Source organism: Sturnus vulgaris, chromosome 3, assembly GCF_052056855.1.
Source record: "Sturnus vulgaris isolate bStuVul1 chromosome 3, bStuVul1.hap1, whole genome shotgun sequence".
Taxonomy (NCBI): Eukaryota; Metazoa; Chordata; class Aves; order Passeriformes; family Sturnidae; genus Sturnus; species Sturnus vulgaris.
Window position 1 is genome coordinate 57,633,021 of NC_142245.1, and position 18,830 is coordinate 57,651,850.

At 37.0% G+C, this 18,830-nt stretch overlaps 1 protein-coding gene across 1 annotated transcript in view; it reads left to right on the forward strand.

Annotated features, from left to right (window-relative positions):
- The window catches only part of SYNE1 (spectrin repeat containing nuclear envelope protein 1), a 240,444-nt gene that overhangs the window by 173,143 nt on the left and 48,471 nt on the right, over positions 1 to 18,830 (forward strand). The window contains exons 108-121 of the mRNA XM_088161722.1: positions 2,249 to 2,445; positions 3,339 to 3,471; positions 3,834 to 4,016; positions 4,833 to 4,982; positions 6,485 to 6,661; positions 7,259 to 7,414; positions 10,299 to 10,454; positions 11,178 to 11,348; positions 13,221 to 13,354; positions 14,314 to 14,518; positions 15,707 to 15,889; positions 16,850 to 16,996; positions 18,022 to 18,176; positions 18,480 to 18,627. Coding sequence (XP_088017848.1) covers positions 2,249 to 2,445; positions 3,339 to 3,471; positions 3,834 to 4,016; positions 4,833 to 4,982; positions 6,485 to 6,661; positions 7,259 to 7,414; positions 10,299 to 10,454; positions 11,178 to 11,348; positions 13,221 to 13,354; positions 14,314 to 14,518; positions 15,707 to 15,889; positions 16,850 to 16,996; positions 18,022 to 18,176; positions 18,480 to 18,627 — 2,295 coding nt within the window. The remainder of the gene's footprint in view (positions 1 to 2,248; positions 2,446 to 3,338; positions 3,472 to 3,833; positions 4,017 to 4,832; positions 4,983 to 6,484; positions 6,662 to 7,258; positions 7,415 to 10,298; positions 10,455 to 11,177; positions 11,349 to 13,220; positions 13,355 to 14,313; positions 14,519 to 15,706; positions 15,890 to 16,849; positions 16,997 to 18,021; positions 18,177 to 18,479; positions 18,628 to 18,830) is intronic.

Sequence of the window (18,830 nt, forward strand, 5' to 3'; positions counted from 1 at the left end):
ACTTCCTCTTCCTCAACTCAGTGAGAGATGGGTCAGAGCACAATCAGAAGGAGTAGATACGGCCTCATCAGCACCATCTAGATGAGGATACTAAAATAACTTCATCTGGTTAACTTCATCATTCACAATCGTAATATAGGCCAGTGCTGTGGCCTGCTTTATAGGCTGCCAGGTTAAATAAAATACACTATCAATTTCCTTCCTAACTGTACTGAGATACTCAGCTAGTCAGCCCAGGGTGCAGAAGTTGCATTTCTTCAGCCTTCCAAAGTTTCTGCTGTCTCCAACCTCAAGTTTAGCAAAGAGTCTCTGGAATCAGTCTGCCATTTTTGTCCCAACCACTCTCCCTACATTAGAGTCATCCACAAATTTACTGAGGGAATGCTGTCTGCCGTGATCCATCTGCTATTAAGATGTTGAAGATATTTGGGTTAAAATATCAATCTTCTCTGGAGAACTCTGCCTATTGCAACTTGCCAGCCAGGCATCAAGCCTTTGATCATCAGCATTGAGATTGCTAATGCACTTCATTTTCAGCCCATCAAATAGTCAATTTATCCAGCCTGAACTCTCCTCTGCTGCTAGAGGAGAGCCCTGTGGGAGAAGGTGTCAGAGGCCATGCTGAAGTCAGTCTGATCCACTGAGACAGTAATTTTGTCATAAAAGGCTGGTAGTGAATTTAAGCTGAATATTCCTGGTTGCCTCTTGGTCCTTTTTATCATTAAAAATGGAATCTAGGAGGATGTGCTCCATGATCGTTCAGAGAGCAAGATGAGGCTAAACAGCCTGTGGTCCCTCAAATTACCTTCCTACCCAAATGAAACAAGTAGTTTAAATACAGGTTTTCTACCACATCCTGTTTCTCTGATCTAGTGTTTTGTTTTTGTCTCCTTATACTAGACATTTTAACTGGGGTTTTTTCATTCTCCTTTTTGTTTTACAGAAAAATGTTTGTCAAATTTTTCTTGAAAATTGATTTTGTGTTGTTATCTTTTTAGTTATTTTACCAGACAACTTTCTGCTTTTCCAGTGGTATGAGAACAACTTAAGCAATCTATTGTGTGGGAGGGTTGTTTTGGTTTTGCTTGATGCTAGGCATCGTTTGTATTGGTCCTGACTCTTAAATTAGTTTTCTTCTTTTGTTTTTCTTTTCAGTTACTTAAACTAGGTGGTTCAAATTCAGATTCTTGTATTCCTTTGTGTCATAGGTTTTATAAATTGGCCACATGTAGCATTAAAATCCATCATAATTAATTTATTATTATTTTGGAATTTTTTTAAGCCTCTCTCTAGGAATATTTTTGTCTAAATGTTATGTGTAAATACACAGACACACATATATAAAGATTTTTTTTTTAACGTGTTAAAAACTCTCTTTTGTGAAAGAGGAAATAAGAGCAATAGGAAGTTCATGTACGCACTATAAGCTTGGTAGTTTTGTACCTTTTATATTCAGATTACTTTCGTCAGAACCGAAGAAAGAGAATGCATGTAGGTTTTATGCTCAAACTTATACCAATGTATAGATGTTTTTAAAATCCATACTATTTGCATAATGATAGTGGAATTTAGCAGGTATATTTGCCCACATGTACACATTCTTTACCCATCCACAAGTCACCATTTAAATTAAATCTGTCTCAGTTCCAGGTTCATTCTGGGTAATAGTATTAACAGCCTTTCCTTTTTCATTAATTTTTTGCTTTCTTGTGCAATACAAATTGGTCTCTGTGTTCAGAGGTTTGGATGGATGGGGTGATCTTCTGTTTTGTAGCCATGAATAGAAGGAAGGTAGACCAGTAAAAGAGTGAGATATCCAGAGAGCTGAATATAGGCATTGGAAGGGCTGAAGAGGGAACCACTGTTAATAATTTTGTATTTCTAATGTTCATTGCAGTACATAGTAGGTTTTCAGCAGATGATAAAGTAAGTTCTGGTATTTTAATCAATTTCTATCAGAAATGGTGTTGCCCCAGAAAGATTCAAGTATAGAATATCTACACCAAGGAGGAGTTCATCATAAAGAGGAGCCAATAGACATATTGACATGATTGGCAGCCTGTTCATCTTTTGAGCAGATTACCTGCATGATGGTTCTTGGAGTGTTCTAGATCTGGAGCAGAGAAAAAAATTTTATATTCTGTGGTAACATTGGATATGCAACAAATTGCAGTAAAAGGAAACTAAATGTTGAGAAAGTGTGGTAGCAGAGACTGCAGTTTTCTAACCATCTCCTCTGTCATTACAGCATCTGAGATCTAACCTGACTGAATACCAGCCTAAATTATACCAAGTGCTAGATGATGGGAAGAGGCTCCTTTTTTCTGTTAGCTGCTCAGAACTTGAAGGTCAACTGAACCAACTAGGAGAATGTTGGTTAAGTAACACCAGCAAAGTCAACAAGGAGCTTCATAGGCTGGAAACAATACTGAAGCACTGGACAAGGTAATGGTGATGTAATGGTAAATATAAAGTTCTTCACCTGTGCTTTTCAGGTCAAAGCCATTCTGGACCCAGACATATTTGATTCAACATTTAAATGAAAGTACTTTGAGATGTATGTCATAGTTCGACTGCTCTTCTGTTCCATAGAAGTGCTGTTGTACTCTCTCATTTGTAATAGAAGATGTAGCAGATAAGAGCTGGTGTGAGGAAATCAGAAAATACTTCCTTAGATGATTAATTTAGAAGCCCTATGTGCATACGGGTTGATAAAAAACAGTTGTGTGCTTTGCTGGGTGATGTCAGTAGCCTCAACATGTTTTAGTGGATGCATTGCAAGTTCTGGGGTCTTGTGGGTCTGTGCATATATGAAGGGAGCTTTTGCAACCTTACTAAAATTCATGTTAGTATAAAAGCCTTGTCTATGAATCTCTGGCTTATGTGTGGACTCATATTCTGTTATCTCATTAGGTGGTTGGCATGTGAAATGATACAGAGATGGTTTCTGGAAAAAAATTAAATTTCTGCTCTGAGATACTTTTTTGGTAAAGACTTAGGAGGACTGAGCCTTCTAATGGAAGTGAAAAGTCAGTTTATGTGCATTGGATGGGGTTACAGCTTGTCCAAAGAGGCTTGGGACCTATTTACTGTCCTTCATTAAACTTTTCTCTAAAGGCAAAACTAAGGCACTGTTAGAAATTGTGAGCATAGCGGCTAAAATAGGAGCTTCTTGATACCATGCCTGTCTGTAAAATTAAATTACCTTTTTCTGAAATTTGATAAAAATAAAATTTTAAATCTGGCATTCAGTATTTCTTCTTAACACATGGAGGACTGCTCAATTGGAGGCAAGAAGTGGTGATGGCTGTTTCAGTCTTCTTTAAACATCTTCCCAGGTATCAGAGTGAATCAAATGAATTGACACAGTGGTTGCAATCTGCAAAGGAGCGACTTCAGTTTTGGAACCAGCAGTCTTTGACTGTTCCTCAGGAATTAGAAACAGTCCGAGACCACCTGAACTCCTTTTTGGTAAGTTCTTCATGAACCTGTGACGCCTATTGCTCTCCAATCAAAATTAAACAGTTGATTAATCGAATGGTTATACTTCTCATTATTGATGAGTATGTAGGTAAAATGTTCTTCAGAATGTTGGCGTGTATGCACATTAAACACTTCTTTGCTATATGCAAGGATTGTAAATCTTGAGGATTCTGAAAACAGAAAATTGTTTTATGATGGCACACAATTTTTGTTTTAACTTACTCTGAAGTATAGCTGGTGAATACTTATAGAAAGTACATATTTTAAAGGGAAAGGAGGAAACCCTAGCTTTCTGAGGTTCTAAAACTCTAAGTAAAATAAGTTTCCACATAAAATGATTCTGCTAACAGGAGTTTTCAAAAGAAGTGGATGCTAAATCATCACAGAAATCTTCTGTCCTGAGTACTGGGAACCAACTCCTCAGGCTTAAGAAAGTAGATACAGCTGCATTGCGTGCAGGATTGTCCCATATTGAAACCCAGTGGACAGAGCTTCTCACACAAATCCCAGCAGTACAAGAGAAGTTGCACCAGGTAAGAAAGTCTGCAATGGCCTTTGATATTCCAGAAAACTAAGATTGTACAGTTAGCACTGACTAGTTGTTTCCTTTCTCAATTTGTCCATGTGAGAAAAGATAAGAAAAAAGTTATTCCTGTTTTATTGTGGGAAAGCTTACACTTGGTTTCAAATCCTTCCTGTCTAGTACCCATCAGTGTTAGTTTCAGACTTTCATAGTTACATTTGTTAAATTTAAACCAAAGAACAGGTGAGGGTTTTTTCAACGCACTGGTATGCTTTCTGGGAAAAGAGATTTCACATCCTTGTGCCCTGTCAAGTTTGGGTATTGGTTTTGTTCACATTGAATAGGTTAGGTTCAAGTCTGTGAAGGACAAAATGCATCTAAAAACATTCTTGATTTCTGCTAGTATGTGTAGGCACAGGAGGCTTTTGGTTGTGTAGTTTTGGGGTTTTAATATTATAATACCGAACTCAGAGAATTATACTGGTTGAAAAGTTGCCTTAATATATGGTTGCTAGGAGGTCATAGTTTATAACTTAGAATGCTCTCAGAGTTAGTAATAACTTTGTGATTTACAGGGAGGGAGGAGGAGCCACAAATCTTAACTGAGTCTGTGATGGTAAACAAAACAATGTCATTCTGTAGTTCTCTGAATTGTCTTGTAGTGCAAAATATATATGTCCACCTAAAAATATCATAGAACATGTTCTTGAGTAATTAAATGCAGGCAAGCAGTACTTTATGAACTACTGAAACTGTGTTATTGCAAAGCAAGGAATTCTTACCTATATTGTTCACAAGACAAGTTCTAAGTCTGTTATCTCAACAGCTCCAGATGGACAAAATTCCTTCTCGTCATGCCATCACTGAAGTTATGAGCTGGATTTCGCTGATGGAAAATGTAATTCAGCAGGATGAAGAAAATATAAAAAATGTAGTAGGACAGAAAGCAATTCAGGGTTACGTCCAGAAGTACAAGGTACTGAGTGGCAACATATTCATTTTTCTTTTAAATTATTCCCATTATTACCACAATTAAATATATAGAAATATGTAAAATATAAGTGATTTAGGGAAAAAAAATTAACCAACTTTGTGGAGTGGTTGGAATTGTACTCAAGTTAGAACTGTGAAATATTTGATATTGTGGAAAAGAAGCCAAAATTGCTTTTACTCTGCTGTTTATTTATGGCACGAATATAATTTTTAATATGCTTACCTTAATTTCTAGAAAAATCTAAAGTAATATGAACATCATTAAACCTTATTAAGTCTCCCAGTGGATACAGTACTCCTGGCAGGGTCTTGCAAGAGCAGAGCAAAGGGGCAGAATCACCTCCCTCACACTGATGGCCACTCTTCTTTTGAAGTAGCCCACGATGCAGCTGGCCTTCTGGGCTGTGAGCACACTCTGTTGGCTTATGTCCAGTTTTTCATCCATGAGAATTCCCATATCCTTCTCTGCAGGGCTGCTCTCAATGAGTTCATCTCCCCAGTCCAGGTGCAGTACCTTGCACTTGGACTTGTTGAACTTCATGAGGTTCTCATGGGCCAAGTTCTCAAATTTGTCCAGGCTCCCTGGATGGCATCCCATTCTTTAGTTGTATCAACAGTGCTGCTCCGCTTCATGTCCTCTGCAGACTTGCTGAGGATATATTTGATCTCACAGTGTCATTGATAAAGGTATTAAAGAGCACTGGTCCCTGAGGGACACCACTTATCACCAGTCTCCACCCGGATACAGAGCTATTGACCAAACCCCTCTGGCTGCATCTATCTAGACAAATCCCTATCCACAGAATAGTCCATCTTTCAAACTCATGTCTCTCTAATTTAGAGATAAGGATGTCATTTGGGACTGTGTCAAAAGCCTTGCAGAATTCTAGGTAGGTGGCATCAGTCAGTCTTCTCTTGTTGACTGGTGCAGTTGTTCCATAGAAGACCCTCAGACTGGTCAGGCACAATCTGCCCTTAGTAAAGCTGTTCTGGTTGTCTTGGATCACATCCTTGGCTTGTATGTGCCTTAACATTGCTTCCATGAGGATGTGTTCCATGATCTTCCTAGACACAGAAGTGAGGCTAACCAGTCTGTAGTTCCCTAGATCCTCCTTTCTTCCCTTTGTAAAGATAAGAGTGATGCTTCCCCTTTTCCAGTCTTTGGGTATTTGCCTGACCACCATGACTTTTCAAATATGATGGAAAGTGGCTTGGCAGCAAGATCAGTCATCTCCCTCAGGAGCCTGGGGTGCATCTCATCAGGTCCCATAACTTGTGCCTATTGAGTTTCAAGTGGTGCTGAACCTGTTCTTTGCTTACAGTAGGAAGGACTTGTTTTCTAATTCCTAGTCAATTGCTAAAAAGCCCTTCTAGTTAAATTGTGATAAAGATATAGGTGTTCAACATTTTTCCTCTGTTTTACAGGAAGGTGAGACATTATGGTACTTACATGCTGCTTTGTTTATTCTGTTTTTTTTATTTTAGGGTTTCAAGATAGATTTAAATTGCAAACAGTTGACTGTAGACTTTGTGAACCAATCAGTGCTACAAATCAGCAGCCAGGATGTTGAAAGTAAACGCAGTGACAAAACTGATTTTGCAGAACAGCTTGGAGCAATGAACAGACGTTGGCAGATCCTGCAAGGCCTGATAACAGAAAAGGTAAAGGAAAATTCCTAACTGCTCTGGACTGAACTTTCAAAATGCATAAAACAATAAGATTACAATGGTTGGAAGTCTCTGCAGATCATCTAGATCAATCTCCTGCTCAAATAGAGCTAACTTTACAGTTAGATCAGAGGGGACCTGATTTTCTGAAGCTTGAAAATTTCCAAGGAGAGATTCCACAAACTCTTCTAGGTAGCTGATTCTTGCTTCAGCATTCTGGTGGGGAACGAGTTTTTGTCTTGTTCCCAAACAGGATTTCCCATGTTGCAACTTGTGACTGTTATATCTTCTATTGCGTACCTCCCAGAATAGTCTGTCTTCACTTTCCCCATGCCTCCCTATAAGGAGTGGACAGCACTGTGAGATGATTCCTTTGCCCTCTTTTCCCCAAGCTGAATGAAGCCAGGATAATTATTAATTATATTAAAAATACTAGATATATTTAAATTTGAATGTATATACTGTTTTTAAATTCTGAAAGCACTGAATTCCAAGAAGGCACTACTTTGCATTGATCTTCAATGATTTATATAATTGACTCAACAATAAAGATAATTGTATGAGAAAGCATATAATAATTTTTCATTGCAGATCCAGCTCTTGGAAAGTTTGCAGGAATCTTGGACAGAATATGAAAATAATGTGCAGTGCCTAAAAACTTGGTTTGAAACCCAAGAGAAGAAGCTGAAACAGCAACAGAAAATTGGAGACCAGGCTTCAGTACAGAATGCTTTGAAAGACTGTCAGGTAATGTTTACTAATAGTGTTCTGTTTGAAACAACACTTGATAAATCCATGTGAAATCTTAATATTGGTGAAGTCAGTGACTCAACTCTTCTTGACTTCAGTAAAGGAGAGATTTCATTCCTAAGGTGCAAGCAATAAAAGAGGAGGAAGGAGCCATAATGTCTCAAAGTTGCTTAAGGCCAACTAAAGTCGTCATTATTTTTACAGTGGAAATTTTGAAGCATGCTAGCATACTGAACTAGAAGACTGTCAAAGGAATATATTGTCACATCTGTTTCACCAGTCTTATGGGTTTTTTCTGCCTTTTTACTATCTTTGCTCCACGGCTCACTTTTTTCCATTCCTTTTCCATCTCATATATCCAACCTGACTATTCAGAGAAAAATTCTAAAGTCCAATGAAGTTTTGTGCTTTCATTGAGGAAGTTGGGAATTAGCTTTTTTTGGTTTTGTTTGTTTGTTTTTTTCAAATATTTAACCATCCAGAAAATAGAAGAGAGTCACGATCATGATGTGCAAAGATGAGATGAGGCAAAGTGCAGCTATACATAATTCATATAAGTTCAAAACCATCACAGTTTTTGACATGGAATTCATACAAGGATAACACAGCAGTGAACTGGGTATCACAGCAGTTGTCTCAGAACACCTTACTGAGTATCACAGTTGTCTCTGAACATCTTACTCAGAGTAGCACATACTTAAATAGTAAGAAGCTTACCTCTGGAGCTGTCAGGCCAGAGTTAAAGCTTACAGATGTATAGGCAGAGCAGATATTTTTGAATTTATAGACAAGGGCTCCACACAATATCAAGCGTCACATAATATTTGTTCAAAAGAATTTTGTCCTACCAGATACCATATAATAAATTTTACACCAGATCAAATTAAAACTGTCAGGCCAACTGAATGCACAAAATCTTGGTGGTTTTATCTCATAAAAGGGAGTGAGGAAGTGTGTTTATATTTATATGTCTTTCCTGCATGAATTTAATAAATGAGATAAAAATAATCTAGCATTCATGTCTTCACAAGGAGAACAGCTTTAAATTCAAATGAAATATATAAAAGAATTTGCTCTATATTCACCAGTACATTAAACTCATCTTTGTTTCTGTAAAGGCATATAGGGTGGTTAGGCCAGATACGTTATAGGTGAAATTTTTTTCTGAAATTGGTGGCCTAAGTTTTCAATCTGTCTGAAGTGCTTAGTTTTAATTCAGGTATCTTTATGGTTTCAGCACAATTAACCCATACAACTGAAGCAAGGATAATTTAACATAGCCTGACATAATCAGCAGTCTGTGCTTGGCTACAGTTCAAAGCTGAGTCTGATTTATCACCTTTTTGGTTCCTTTTGGTCAGGGAAGTTAGCAAATACACTTGGGGAGTTAGTTATGAATGGCAAGACTTTGATCAGCAGAGAAACAAATTGTTTAAGAAATAACCGTGTCAGACACTCCCAGATATCCGGTTCAACTAGTACAAAAGCTGGAGTTTATTTATTAACCAATGCTAGTTCTGCTATTATAGTGTCTTATTAGTAAGTGAAGTCAAACATTTTTTTCCTGTCATAGGTTAGAAAAAATATGTGTCTTTAATTCAGCTATGAGTTTTAAATTATGAATTTAAAAGCCCTTTTCAAAGAGAACCAGAAATATTTGCAGTCTTGGTGTTTGCAACTTTTGCCTAGCTTACATTCTGAATTTTGGAGCAACCTTGTATAAGATAAATTACTTTTTTCAGTGCAAAAATCCACTTTTTGGTAAGTCAAATTTACTATGTTCGACTTAGAAGTGTTTGTGTTGTTGTCAGCTTGTAAAAAAGGGAACTATTACTCTGGCTGTGCTCTGGAGCAAGGTCATGGCTAGATGTTTGAAGAAATGTGAAATAACACAGAAAAAAAGGCTGAGAATAAATAGTGCCATGAAAATGCTCCCAGAAATATGTATATAGACAAAAGTGTGTCATATTTGTGCAGGGATAAATTCTGTTAATAACAAGTGTTTGCAAGACTTGGGAGAATTTTGCTCCAAATACTTGCCCAACTATCTACAATGTAAAGTCTCTTATGGCAATGGTTCACTTGTTGTGTTTCGGGATTCATAGGGAGTGAAAATTATTGAAAGACGTGGGGTTTCAGGTTGACCAGTGTTCTTTTCTTTTCTTTTCTTTTCTTTTCTTTTCTTTTCTTTTCTTTTCTTTTCTTTTCTTTTCTTTTCTTTTCTTTTCTTTTCTTTTCTTTTCTTTTCTTTTCTTTTCTTTTCTTTTCTTTTCTTTTCTTTTCTTTTCTTTCTTTTCTTTTCTTTTCTTTTCTTTTCTTTTCTTTTCTTTTCTTTTCTTTTCTTTTCTTTTCTTTTCTTTTCTTTTCTTTTCTTTTCTTTTCTTTTCTTTTCTTTTCTTTTCTTTTCTTTTCTTTCTTTTCTTTTCTTTTTTCTTTTCTTTTCTCTTTTATTTTCTTTTCTTTTTTCTTTTTCTGTTGATCTGTTTCTCTCAGTAAGGAGAGGCTTGCAGAAAATTACACAATAACCTGAGATCACATGGTATACTAGTTAACCCAGCTAGAAATGGCTATTTTTAAATGAGTTTTTTTACTCTTACAAGAGAGCAGAAAATTATACAGAAGTTTTATATAGTGCTTCTATTTAAATCAACAACAAACTACTAGGCTTTAAAGGGAACATAAAATATTCAATGAAATTGCTGATGAGTTGTGAATGCCTTGAGAATAAAAAGTCAAAATATGCCAGCATGTTTCCTTTTTTTTTAATTAAGAAACTTATGGACATCTTTCTGTATCAAGGTATTATTTAGCCAATTAAACAAGCAAAAATACTCAGGTATTTTCTTTTTTTTCTTTTTTCTTTTTTCTTTTTTTTTTTTAGGAATTAGAAGAATCAATAAGAGCAAAGGAAAAAGAAGTAGAGAACGTGGAACAGAGTGGTCTTTCTTTGGTACAAAACAAGAAAGAAGAAGTCTCTTCTGCTGTTATGAATACTCTGCAAGAAATTAACCATTCCTGGGCCAATTTGGATCACATGGTAAAAGAATCCATAAGGGGAAAATTACAGCTCTAGGAATAAGGCATGGAGGAGAGGGAGAATTAACAGTTGCAGCTAGTGGATTTCTTCTGTGTTGTAAGGGAAGAGATTCTGAATTGTGTCCCTCTTTCTAGCTCTCTAGCCGTCAATCCCCAAGTTTGTGTGTACACTCCACATAAAATAATATTTCTTGTTTCAACAATGCTTTTAGCCGTTGTAATTGAAGCTTTTTAGATGCTTCCTGATATTTAGTATAAAGGTTATCTGTCAGGAATTAACTTTTGAAGCCCACAGGTCTCACAGAAAAAGGAAGAGATCATCATTAATTTTCAGCATTCAAAGTTTGATCAGTCTGCCTTCTCGGGAATGCAGTGTGTTAGTGCTAGCCTTTCTGCTGATTTCCATAGCCTGATTTCCCTGCCTTAGGGATATGTGTAGTCTCAAGAAATTTCTCTTGATCCTGCTTTGGACCAAAGTAAAATGAATTTTGACATCTTTACAATACCTTTCATCCAACCTTTATAAAAAGAAGTAGAACTTTATGCTGTTCCAAGTGTAAGCCCAGCTGATGGTTGTACAAAATCGTCACTATCCAATAGGTTTAAGATAAGGCATGTAGGACAAGAAGCATGTGAGATTCAAAGGAAGAAAATAATTTAAACAAATCCCAAATAGCTTGAATGCTTTTAATTTACTTCTGTATTTATACCTCCCTCCTCCCAGGTTAGCCAGCTGAAGATATTATTGCAATCCGTTCTGGATCAGTGGAGCATTTACAAAGTGGCTTATGAAGAACTGAACAATTACCTGACAGAAGCCAGATATTCTTTGTCCCGTTTTTATCTTCTTACTGGTTCTCTGGAAGCTGTGAAAGTCCAAGTTGACAAACTTCAGGTGAAGGGAGTTAATTTTGTCTGAAATTGCATGGATGCAGATAACTGTAGATTTTGGCTGATTTTGGCTTATAAGAAGTAGAAGTAAAGACATACTGGCACACTATAACCACATGACATTAGGAGAACACTTTATGAACCAGCCACTACATATTTCATTTTGCAGAAAAATTAATTTGGGATAGTGGTTTTCTTTTTAGATTTTTGATTCCATTCTTTATAATTTTGAGCCATACCATGAAATTGTTACAAGTTTTTAAATTGTGCTAATGGCCATTAAAACAGATTTTTCGTGCTACTTCATCAGGCTTAGGAGCTACAGGTGCATGTTGTGATCACATTTTTATCCCCCCACCAACCTTGCAGTAGTTTGATGATCAAAAAAATAATGTTCCAGAAGCTGAGACACTCAGATATTCAAGGAATCTACCATTGTAAAAAAAGCATAAAATATAAGGAGATTCCCTTTATAAACTTGTAAATTAATAATAATGAAAATAAATTAATTTCATTAAATAAAAAAATCAAATTATTGTTATATTTCATAAAAACCCTTTTAGTTCAATAAAAATTTTCATCTTTGAAAACAAAAATAAATATGCAAACATTTCCAGATGTCCAAAGTAGAGGTTCTTATTCTGTTGTTCTTATTCTGTTCTTTTATTAGTATTTACCAGCAAGTTTAAATTTACATTATCATTTAAATATTTGTCTGATTTGAATTCCAGACATATATAAAGTCAAATTAGCTAAGCATGGACAGTGCTTTCAAAACCAGGATTAAAAGAGAATCCAAGAATGACTTTACAGCCATTATTTTAGATTTTACATGTTAGAGAGAAGAAGTAGGTAAAACAATAGGTACAGAAAAGTACTTTTTTGCTGATTAAGACTTTGACAATAAAGTATGGGTGACATTTGCTGGGCTTTCAAACTGTAACAATATGCATAAAAATATTTAAGTTTAAAAAAAAGAGCATTTTCGGAGAGTCACAGAGTGGTTGGAAGGACCACAGTGGATCATTCAGTCCAGCCTCCCTGCTCAAGCAGGGTTGTCCCACAGCACATGGCACAGGATTGTGTCCAGATGGATCTTGAGTATCTCCAGTGAGGGAGACTCCACAACCTCTCTGGACAATCTGTTCCAGTGCATGGTTACCCACACTGTAAAGAAGTTCCTCCTCACGTTCAGATGGAGCTTCCTGTGCATCAGCTTCTCTCCATTGCCTCTTGTCCTATTACTGGGCACCACCAAGGAGGACCTGGAAGCATCCTCTTGGCACATCCCCTTTAGATATTTATGTACAACTGAGGTCCCCTCTCAGTTGTCTCTTTCTGAGTCTGAACAGGCCCAGCTCCCTCAGCCTTTCCTCGTAAGAGAGATGCTCCAGTCCCCTCACCAGCCTCGTTTCCCTCTACTGGACAGAACACACTTCCCTGACAGACACACATCTGGGTGGTAACTGAAAGAGCGAGATCCTTATTTTCCTAATATGGCTTTTTTTTATGTTGTTTTTCATCTTGTTCTAAACAGGAAAATGTTATTTAGCTAGTTTTCATCCATTTGTTAAGTTTTTAAATCTGAATCAGTCCACGTGCTTACTCATTCTGTACAAAAGTACTTGTTCAAAATAATAATTTCTTTTACAAGATATTAATATTTTGCGAAAATACAGGGTTAAAATTTGCTTTTTGCTATATTTGATATAAAATAAAAATCTTTATATTAAACAACCTATTTATATGAAAGACATGAAATCAAGTTTTCATTCATAATCTAATGCAATTGATGCATGCTATTTTGAAATGTTTCTACATCATGAAATTTTAAAACTAATGCTTTTTGTTTCGTTTCATTATTATTCTACTTTAGAGCCTACAAGATGAATTGGAAAAACAAGAGAATAACTTACAGAAATTTGGTTCTGTGACCAATGAGTTGTTGAAAGAATGTCACCCCCCAGTGACTGAAACACTTACCAGCACTTTGAAAGAAGTGAATATGAGGTAGAAAATGTCTTTGTATTAAAGTTTAATTTCAGTAGGAAATCTGTATTTATCCATTATCCCTATTTTTGTTATATTTTATTATTTTAAGTTCCTGAGGTCATGAGGTGTTTGTTGAAACAGTTTATTTTAATCTGTGTTCAGTCCTGTCCTAGAAGCTGGAAGTGGGAGAAGAGATTATTTAATCCCATTTCCCTAAAGATACCATAGAGTTTAACAGTTTCAGTGATGGCTAGCAGAATTCTGGCAGCTCCAAAACCTTTGTTTTTCATTATATAATAATTATTGAGAAATTGTTGTTTTCTTTGGTAAGGAAACAATTAGGCAGTTTGGTAACTACAAGCACATTTGAGAAAGTATGTGTTCCTGGTTGCTATTAGAGCAAAAAATTCAATGGAGAATTATTATAGGAGAGGATTCAAAGGGAGATTAGATATTTAATTGGATAATAGACATATAAAGATTTTAATATGTCTGGGAGTCTTTTGCAAGCGATACACAGAGCTTTATGACTTTAAATAGAGTGTCAGATTTTGGGAGGAAGTGGCAGAAGAAGAAATGGTGTCTTGTTTACAGCTGTTCTGAGCCTCTTAGGCCCTCACAGGAATTTGCTACTGGCAGTGCATGGTTAGTCATGGATGCTTTGTGATGCTGAGGGTACTAAGTGGAAATAGCAGGAGGTTCACTACAAAAAATGTGCTGCAACTCTGACCAGCATTAATAAACAGCATCCAAGATATAGCAGAGATCACACACATTGTGACAGCTCAGAACAGCCTGGTTTGGTGTTGAAACAGAAATTTCTTGCTTGGGTATTATTTTCACCAAATGTCTGCATCTTGATTATTACCAATTTTTTTTTAAGTCGAGAGACCATGGGAAGCAGCAGGGAGAAAGAGGGACACGGATAGTTATGGTGGACTGCCAGGCTCTGGTCACTCATGCAGTCTCTTTCCCAGGTGGAACAACCTCCTGCAGGAGATCGCGGAGCGGCTGCGTGCCAGCAGGGCCCTGCTCCAGCTGTGGCAGAGGTACAGGGACTGCTACCAGCAGTGCTCTTCCACGCTCCGACAGCGAGAAGACCAGACCAATGAGCTCCTGAAGACTGCAACCAGCAAAGACATCGCTGATGATGAAGTTACTACTTGGATTCGGGACTGCAATGTATGTTCAATTAAGCTTTGCAGCTTTTCTCAGCTCTGTGAACTAAAAAAAAAATCTCAAGAGGCTCTCCATTGCTAAACTCTGTAGTTGGTGTTTTGGAATCTTGTATACTAATATATTTCATTTTACTATGCAGCTTAGGCATAGGAGACACAGCTTTATGTCTGCTACCCAAATCTCATGAGTGTCTCTAAATTTTGATCCCTCCCTTAGTTGTTGAGATGTTGTTTCAGAAGCTTGTATCTAAAGTCTTCTGTCTGGAGAAGGTAGATAAATTACATCATTTGATTCAGTCTAAATTTCCTGCTTAATGAAGGTATTTATTCTTGGGAAACTATATCTGCCAAGTCTTTTGAGTTCCTTATAATAGAAAGAAACTCAAAATCCTTTGGCTATATTCCCATCAATCAAGACTGTTCTCATTTTCAGAATGACGGAGATGTCTTTATCCTTCCTTATGGGAGGACACCATTCACTCTAAAACCTTGAGATTCTTCCTATTTCAAGATTGTATCTCAAGGCAGCAGAATAGTTTATCTCCTCTCTGTGCTTACATTTTGGTTCTTTTGAGCTTAAGTTAAGTGTTATTGACCTAAAAGATAAAAAGTAAGCAAAAAGATTGCAGTGAGGAAAAAAAAGCAAACGTCAGTGTTTAAAAAACAAACATGCTCATGATCTTTTGGAGCATTTGCTGCCATTGTCAGGCACCATGGACTGGCAATTCAAATTGTTTGGTTCAAATCATATATTTCCTGATGTCCCATTCTTTAGCAATCATTTTAGGCCATTTACAAAAGTTATTTTTTCAGCCCTCCTGGTAAATCATAGCAGGAAGAAAAGGGAGGCCTACACCTGAATCAATTGACAGTGAGGGCTGCCACTGCTCAGGACCATCATGTCAGTAAATTCAAAAGATTTCTCTCATCAACAACTCAGGCTTCCTCAAAGGTAGCTGAGCACTGTCTTTTTTCTGTTCCTTTGAGTACAGGTTCTCTGACATATCTTTTTTATTCTTCTAGTCATACAGAATGTAACTGGAAAGTTTGATATTGAAATGCAATAGTAAATATAAGTTTTCCTTACAGTGCCTGAGTTCAATAATTTCATTTTTCCTTTAAATCAGGGGATAATGGCACCACCAGAGTGTCAGGTTAACTATTCATGTCCTTATTCAATGTGTTGCCACAGGATGTACTCACAGATTTGAAAACCGCACAGGAGTCTCTGGTTGTTCTTCAAGAACTGGGGGAGGAGCTAAAAAGCCAGGTGGAGGCTTCAGCAGCAGCAGCCATACAGTCTGATCATCTCTCTCTGAACCAGAATCTGTCAACCCTAGAGCAGGCTCTCCGCAAGCAACAGGCTGCACTCCAGGTATGCAGGCGGTGCTTACAGTCCTCAGTGTGATCATCCTGTGGTCCCTGTGGAAACACATAAACTAGCTGAATCTGCCTGGGAGAAGTGTTACCTGTTAGACAGCTTTTCCTAGACTTCCCTGGAAGCCAAGGAGACGTTGTAAGAAGGTCCAAATTCTGGGAAAAGGATAGCAAAATTCATGCAGGAAAGGATCTGTCTGGAATGCCAAGGTGGCCATGCTTTCAGCACACTAGCATAGTGCTAACAGCTGGATCCACAGCTACTGCTCCCCTGCAAACAATCACTCTTCCCACCTATTTCTTCAACAGTAAAAGAAATGAGAGATTCTGAATATCATGTAGGATTGATTTTTTGTGGTTCCTATTAATGTCAGTGACCAGATTGACACCTACCATTTGTGTCAAAGCCTGTTTAGCAGATGGTGCCAAATTGCTTGTATCACCAGGGTCTAAAGAGCAAAGTGGAAGAATGTATTCCATAGGAAACTATTTGGATTGAAAAAGCCACAAAAGTATCAGCTTCTCTTTGAGAAAAAAGGATTTACTCAAGAAATCCAGCAGTGTGTGGGATGTGCTTATAGTATCACTGTACTGTGAGTAGACAAAACACAAGAAAAGTTTTTAATTTAAAATTGCAATAAGAGTTACTAGTTCTCTCTGCTGGAAATAAATTAAACAGAAGAGTTTCTTTCATAAAAGAAAGTTAGAAAAGGTTATCTGTTTCAAGGTAAGGAGACAGTTATGCACTTTGCTGAAATGTTGCCTTTGCTATGATCAAAAATCCTCATCTAACCTTAAAAAAATCTAATTCCACAGTCTACAAGCAAAGCAGCAGTTACAATTGCTCCTAGCCAATTCAACTGTTTGCAAATCTATAACGAGAATAAACAGCAGTGTAATGTCAATAAGGAGGCTGTGAAGCCAAAATTATTAAACTGTGGATCCTTTTGTATTCAAGGCTGGAGTCCTGGACTATCAAACCTTTGCTAAGAACCTGGAAGTCCTTGAGACCTGGATAACAGAAGCAGAAGAAACATTGAAAGAACAGGATCCCAGTCACTCATCTGATGTCTTGGCAATACAGAGTAGAATGGAACAACTCAAGGTGACAAATAAACGAAGGAAGTGCTGGGGTTTTCCTTCTGTTAGCCCGGTTATTTGTAGTGCAGGGTATGCACAGATGTCATATGTGCATCTTATATGTGGTAAAGGACTATCACTCATGGAAAGTGTAAGACTGAGAACTTTGATGGCAGTCAAGGAATGATTGTCACATTGTCCCTGAGTAAAGATGAAAAGGGCAGTCAAACTGTTCAGAGTAAAATCAATAACAGATCAGAATGGGCATGGAAACTGTAGCAGTTTTTGGAGATTTCCTTCATCTTGTTTTCTCCCAACTTTTTAAAATGTATTCAATTCCTGTCTCGTTTAGGTGTGAAGTAATTTATACATTTAGGTAACTTGATATACTGAAGCAACATTCATAGTGTGTACTGTGTGATCTCCATCTGAGGTCTTGCACCCTTTTATTTTCATGGATCTTCTTTTTTCCCTCTCCTTTTTTCAGGGGCCATGACAAGAAGTTGCTGAACTTGGCCATCTAGGCTGTTTTTATCATTGTAATCTTCCTTTATTTTTCTATCAAGATTATCTATAGATAGAGTTCCTCTGGACATGCAGAGCATTTCGCTTATGGAGTGAACTGAGTATTTCTGTACTAAAAAAAAAAACCTTAAAAATAGTTGAATAATTTCAGTGGGAATTTAGCAGCCTACAATTCAGGCTAAGAAACAAGGAAAAAGGCTCACTTACTTTGACAGTGTAACTATACGGCTTTGAACACCAGCCTTCTTTAGCTCTATGCTGTAAATCATGAATTTAGCAAAACACGTCAGTGCAATTGAAGTATACTTCTCTGCACACTTTTAAACATGAACGCAGGTCTTCTCCTGTTCCAGGACCAGAAAATGAAAACTGAAAATGCAATTTTTTCCCTGGCATAGAGATTGCTTACCACTTGGTGGCAACCAAGGCCATTCTAAATTTAACTAAGTGCTAGTTCATCATTTTCAAGTTAATAATAATGTAATTCCTGAACTTCCCAGTTATAACTTTTATTTTTTGTTGCAGAATCAAATGCTGAAGTTCAGCAGCATGACCCCTGATTTGGACCGTCTTAATGAGCTGGGTTACAGGCTTCCTCTCAATGACAAGGAAATCAAAAGGATGCAGAACCTGAACAGACATTGGTCTCTGATCTCATCTCAGACTACAGAGAGATTCAGGTGGGGATAAATATGGTTCTACAGTTTTCTACAAGTTAGAAAGTGCACCTTTTGCAGAATATAGAAATATTTCAGGTATTTTATTGACCAAAGTTCATTTTCTTTAATGTACTTATAAGTAAAGAGCAAAGCCATTGAGCTGAGATGCTTGTTTTGCCACAAATTTACAGGATTCGAAATGAGAAGGACTACTACTTTTCTAAGTATTGACTAAATAAATTCAATGAGGCAGCTAAGTGGGAAAGGTGTTACCATCTGATTTGGAATTACCTGAATCCATCTCTCTCTCTTTCTTTCTTTCAGTAAATTGCAGTCTTTCTTGCTGCAGCATCAGACCTTTTTGGAGAAATGTGGGACTTGGATGGATTTATTAGTTCAGACTGAGCAGAAGTTGGCAGTAGAGGTTTCAGGAAACTACCAAAGGCTTTTAGAGCAACAGAGAGAACACGAGGCAAGTAATTGTGTATATTTTATACATTGCTAAAATGCATCCTATTTATACACAGAAGGAATGCCTATTTATACATAGAAGGAATGCACATTCTTCTTTTGAATTATACAATACCATGCCGTGGATTCTATTTGTGTCCGCCATATGAGGAAAACTTAAAAACAGAACCATGCAAATATGTCAATAATAACCCGTGTGGGGGA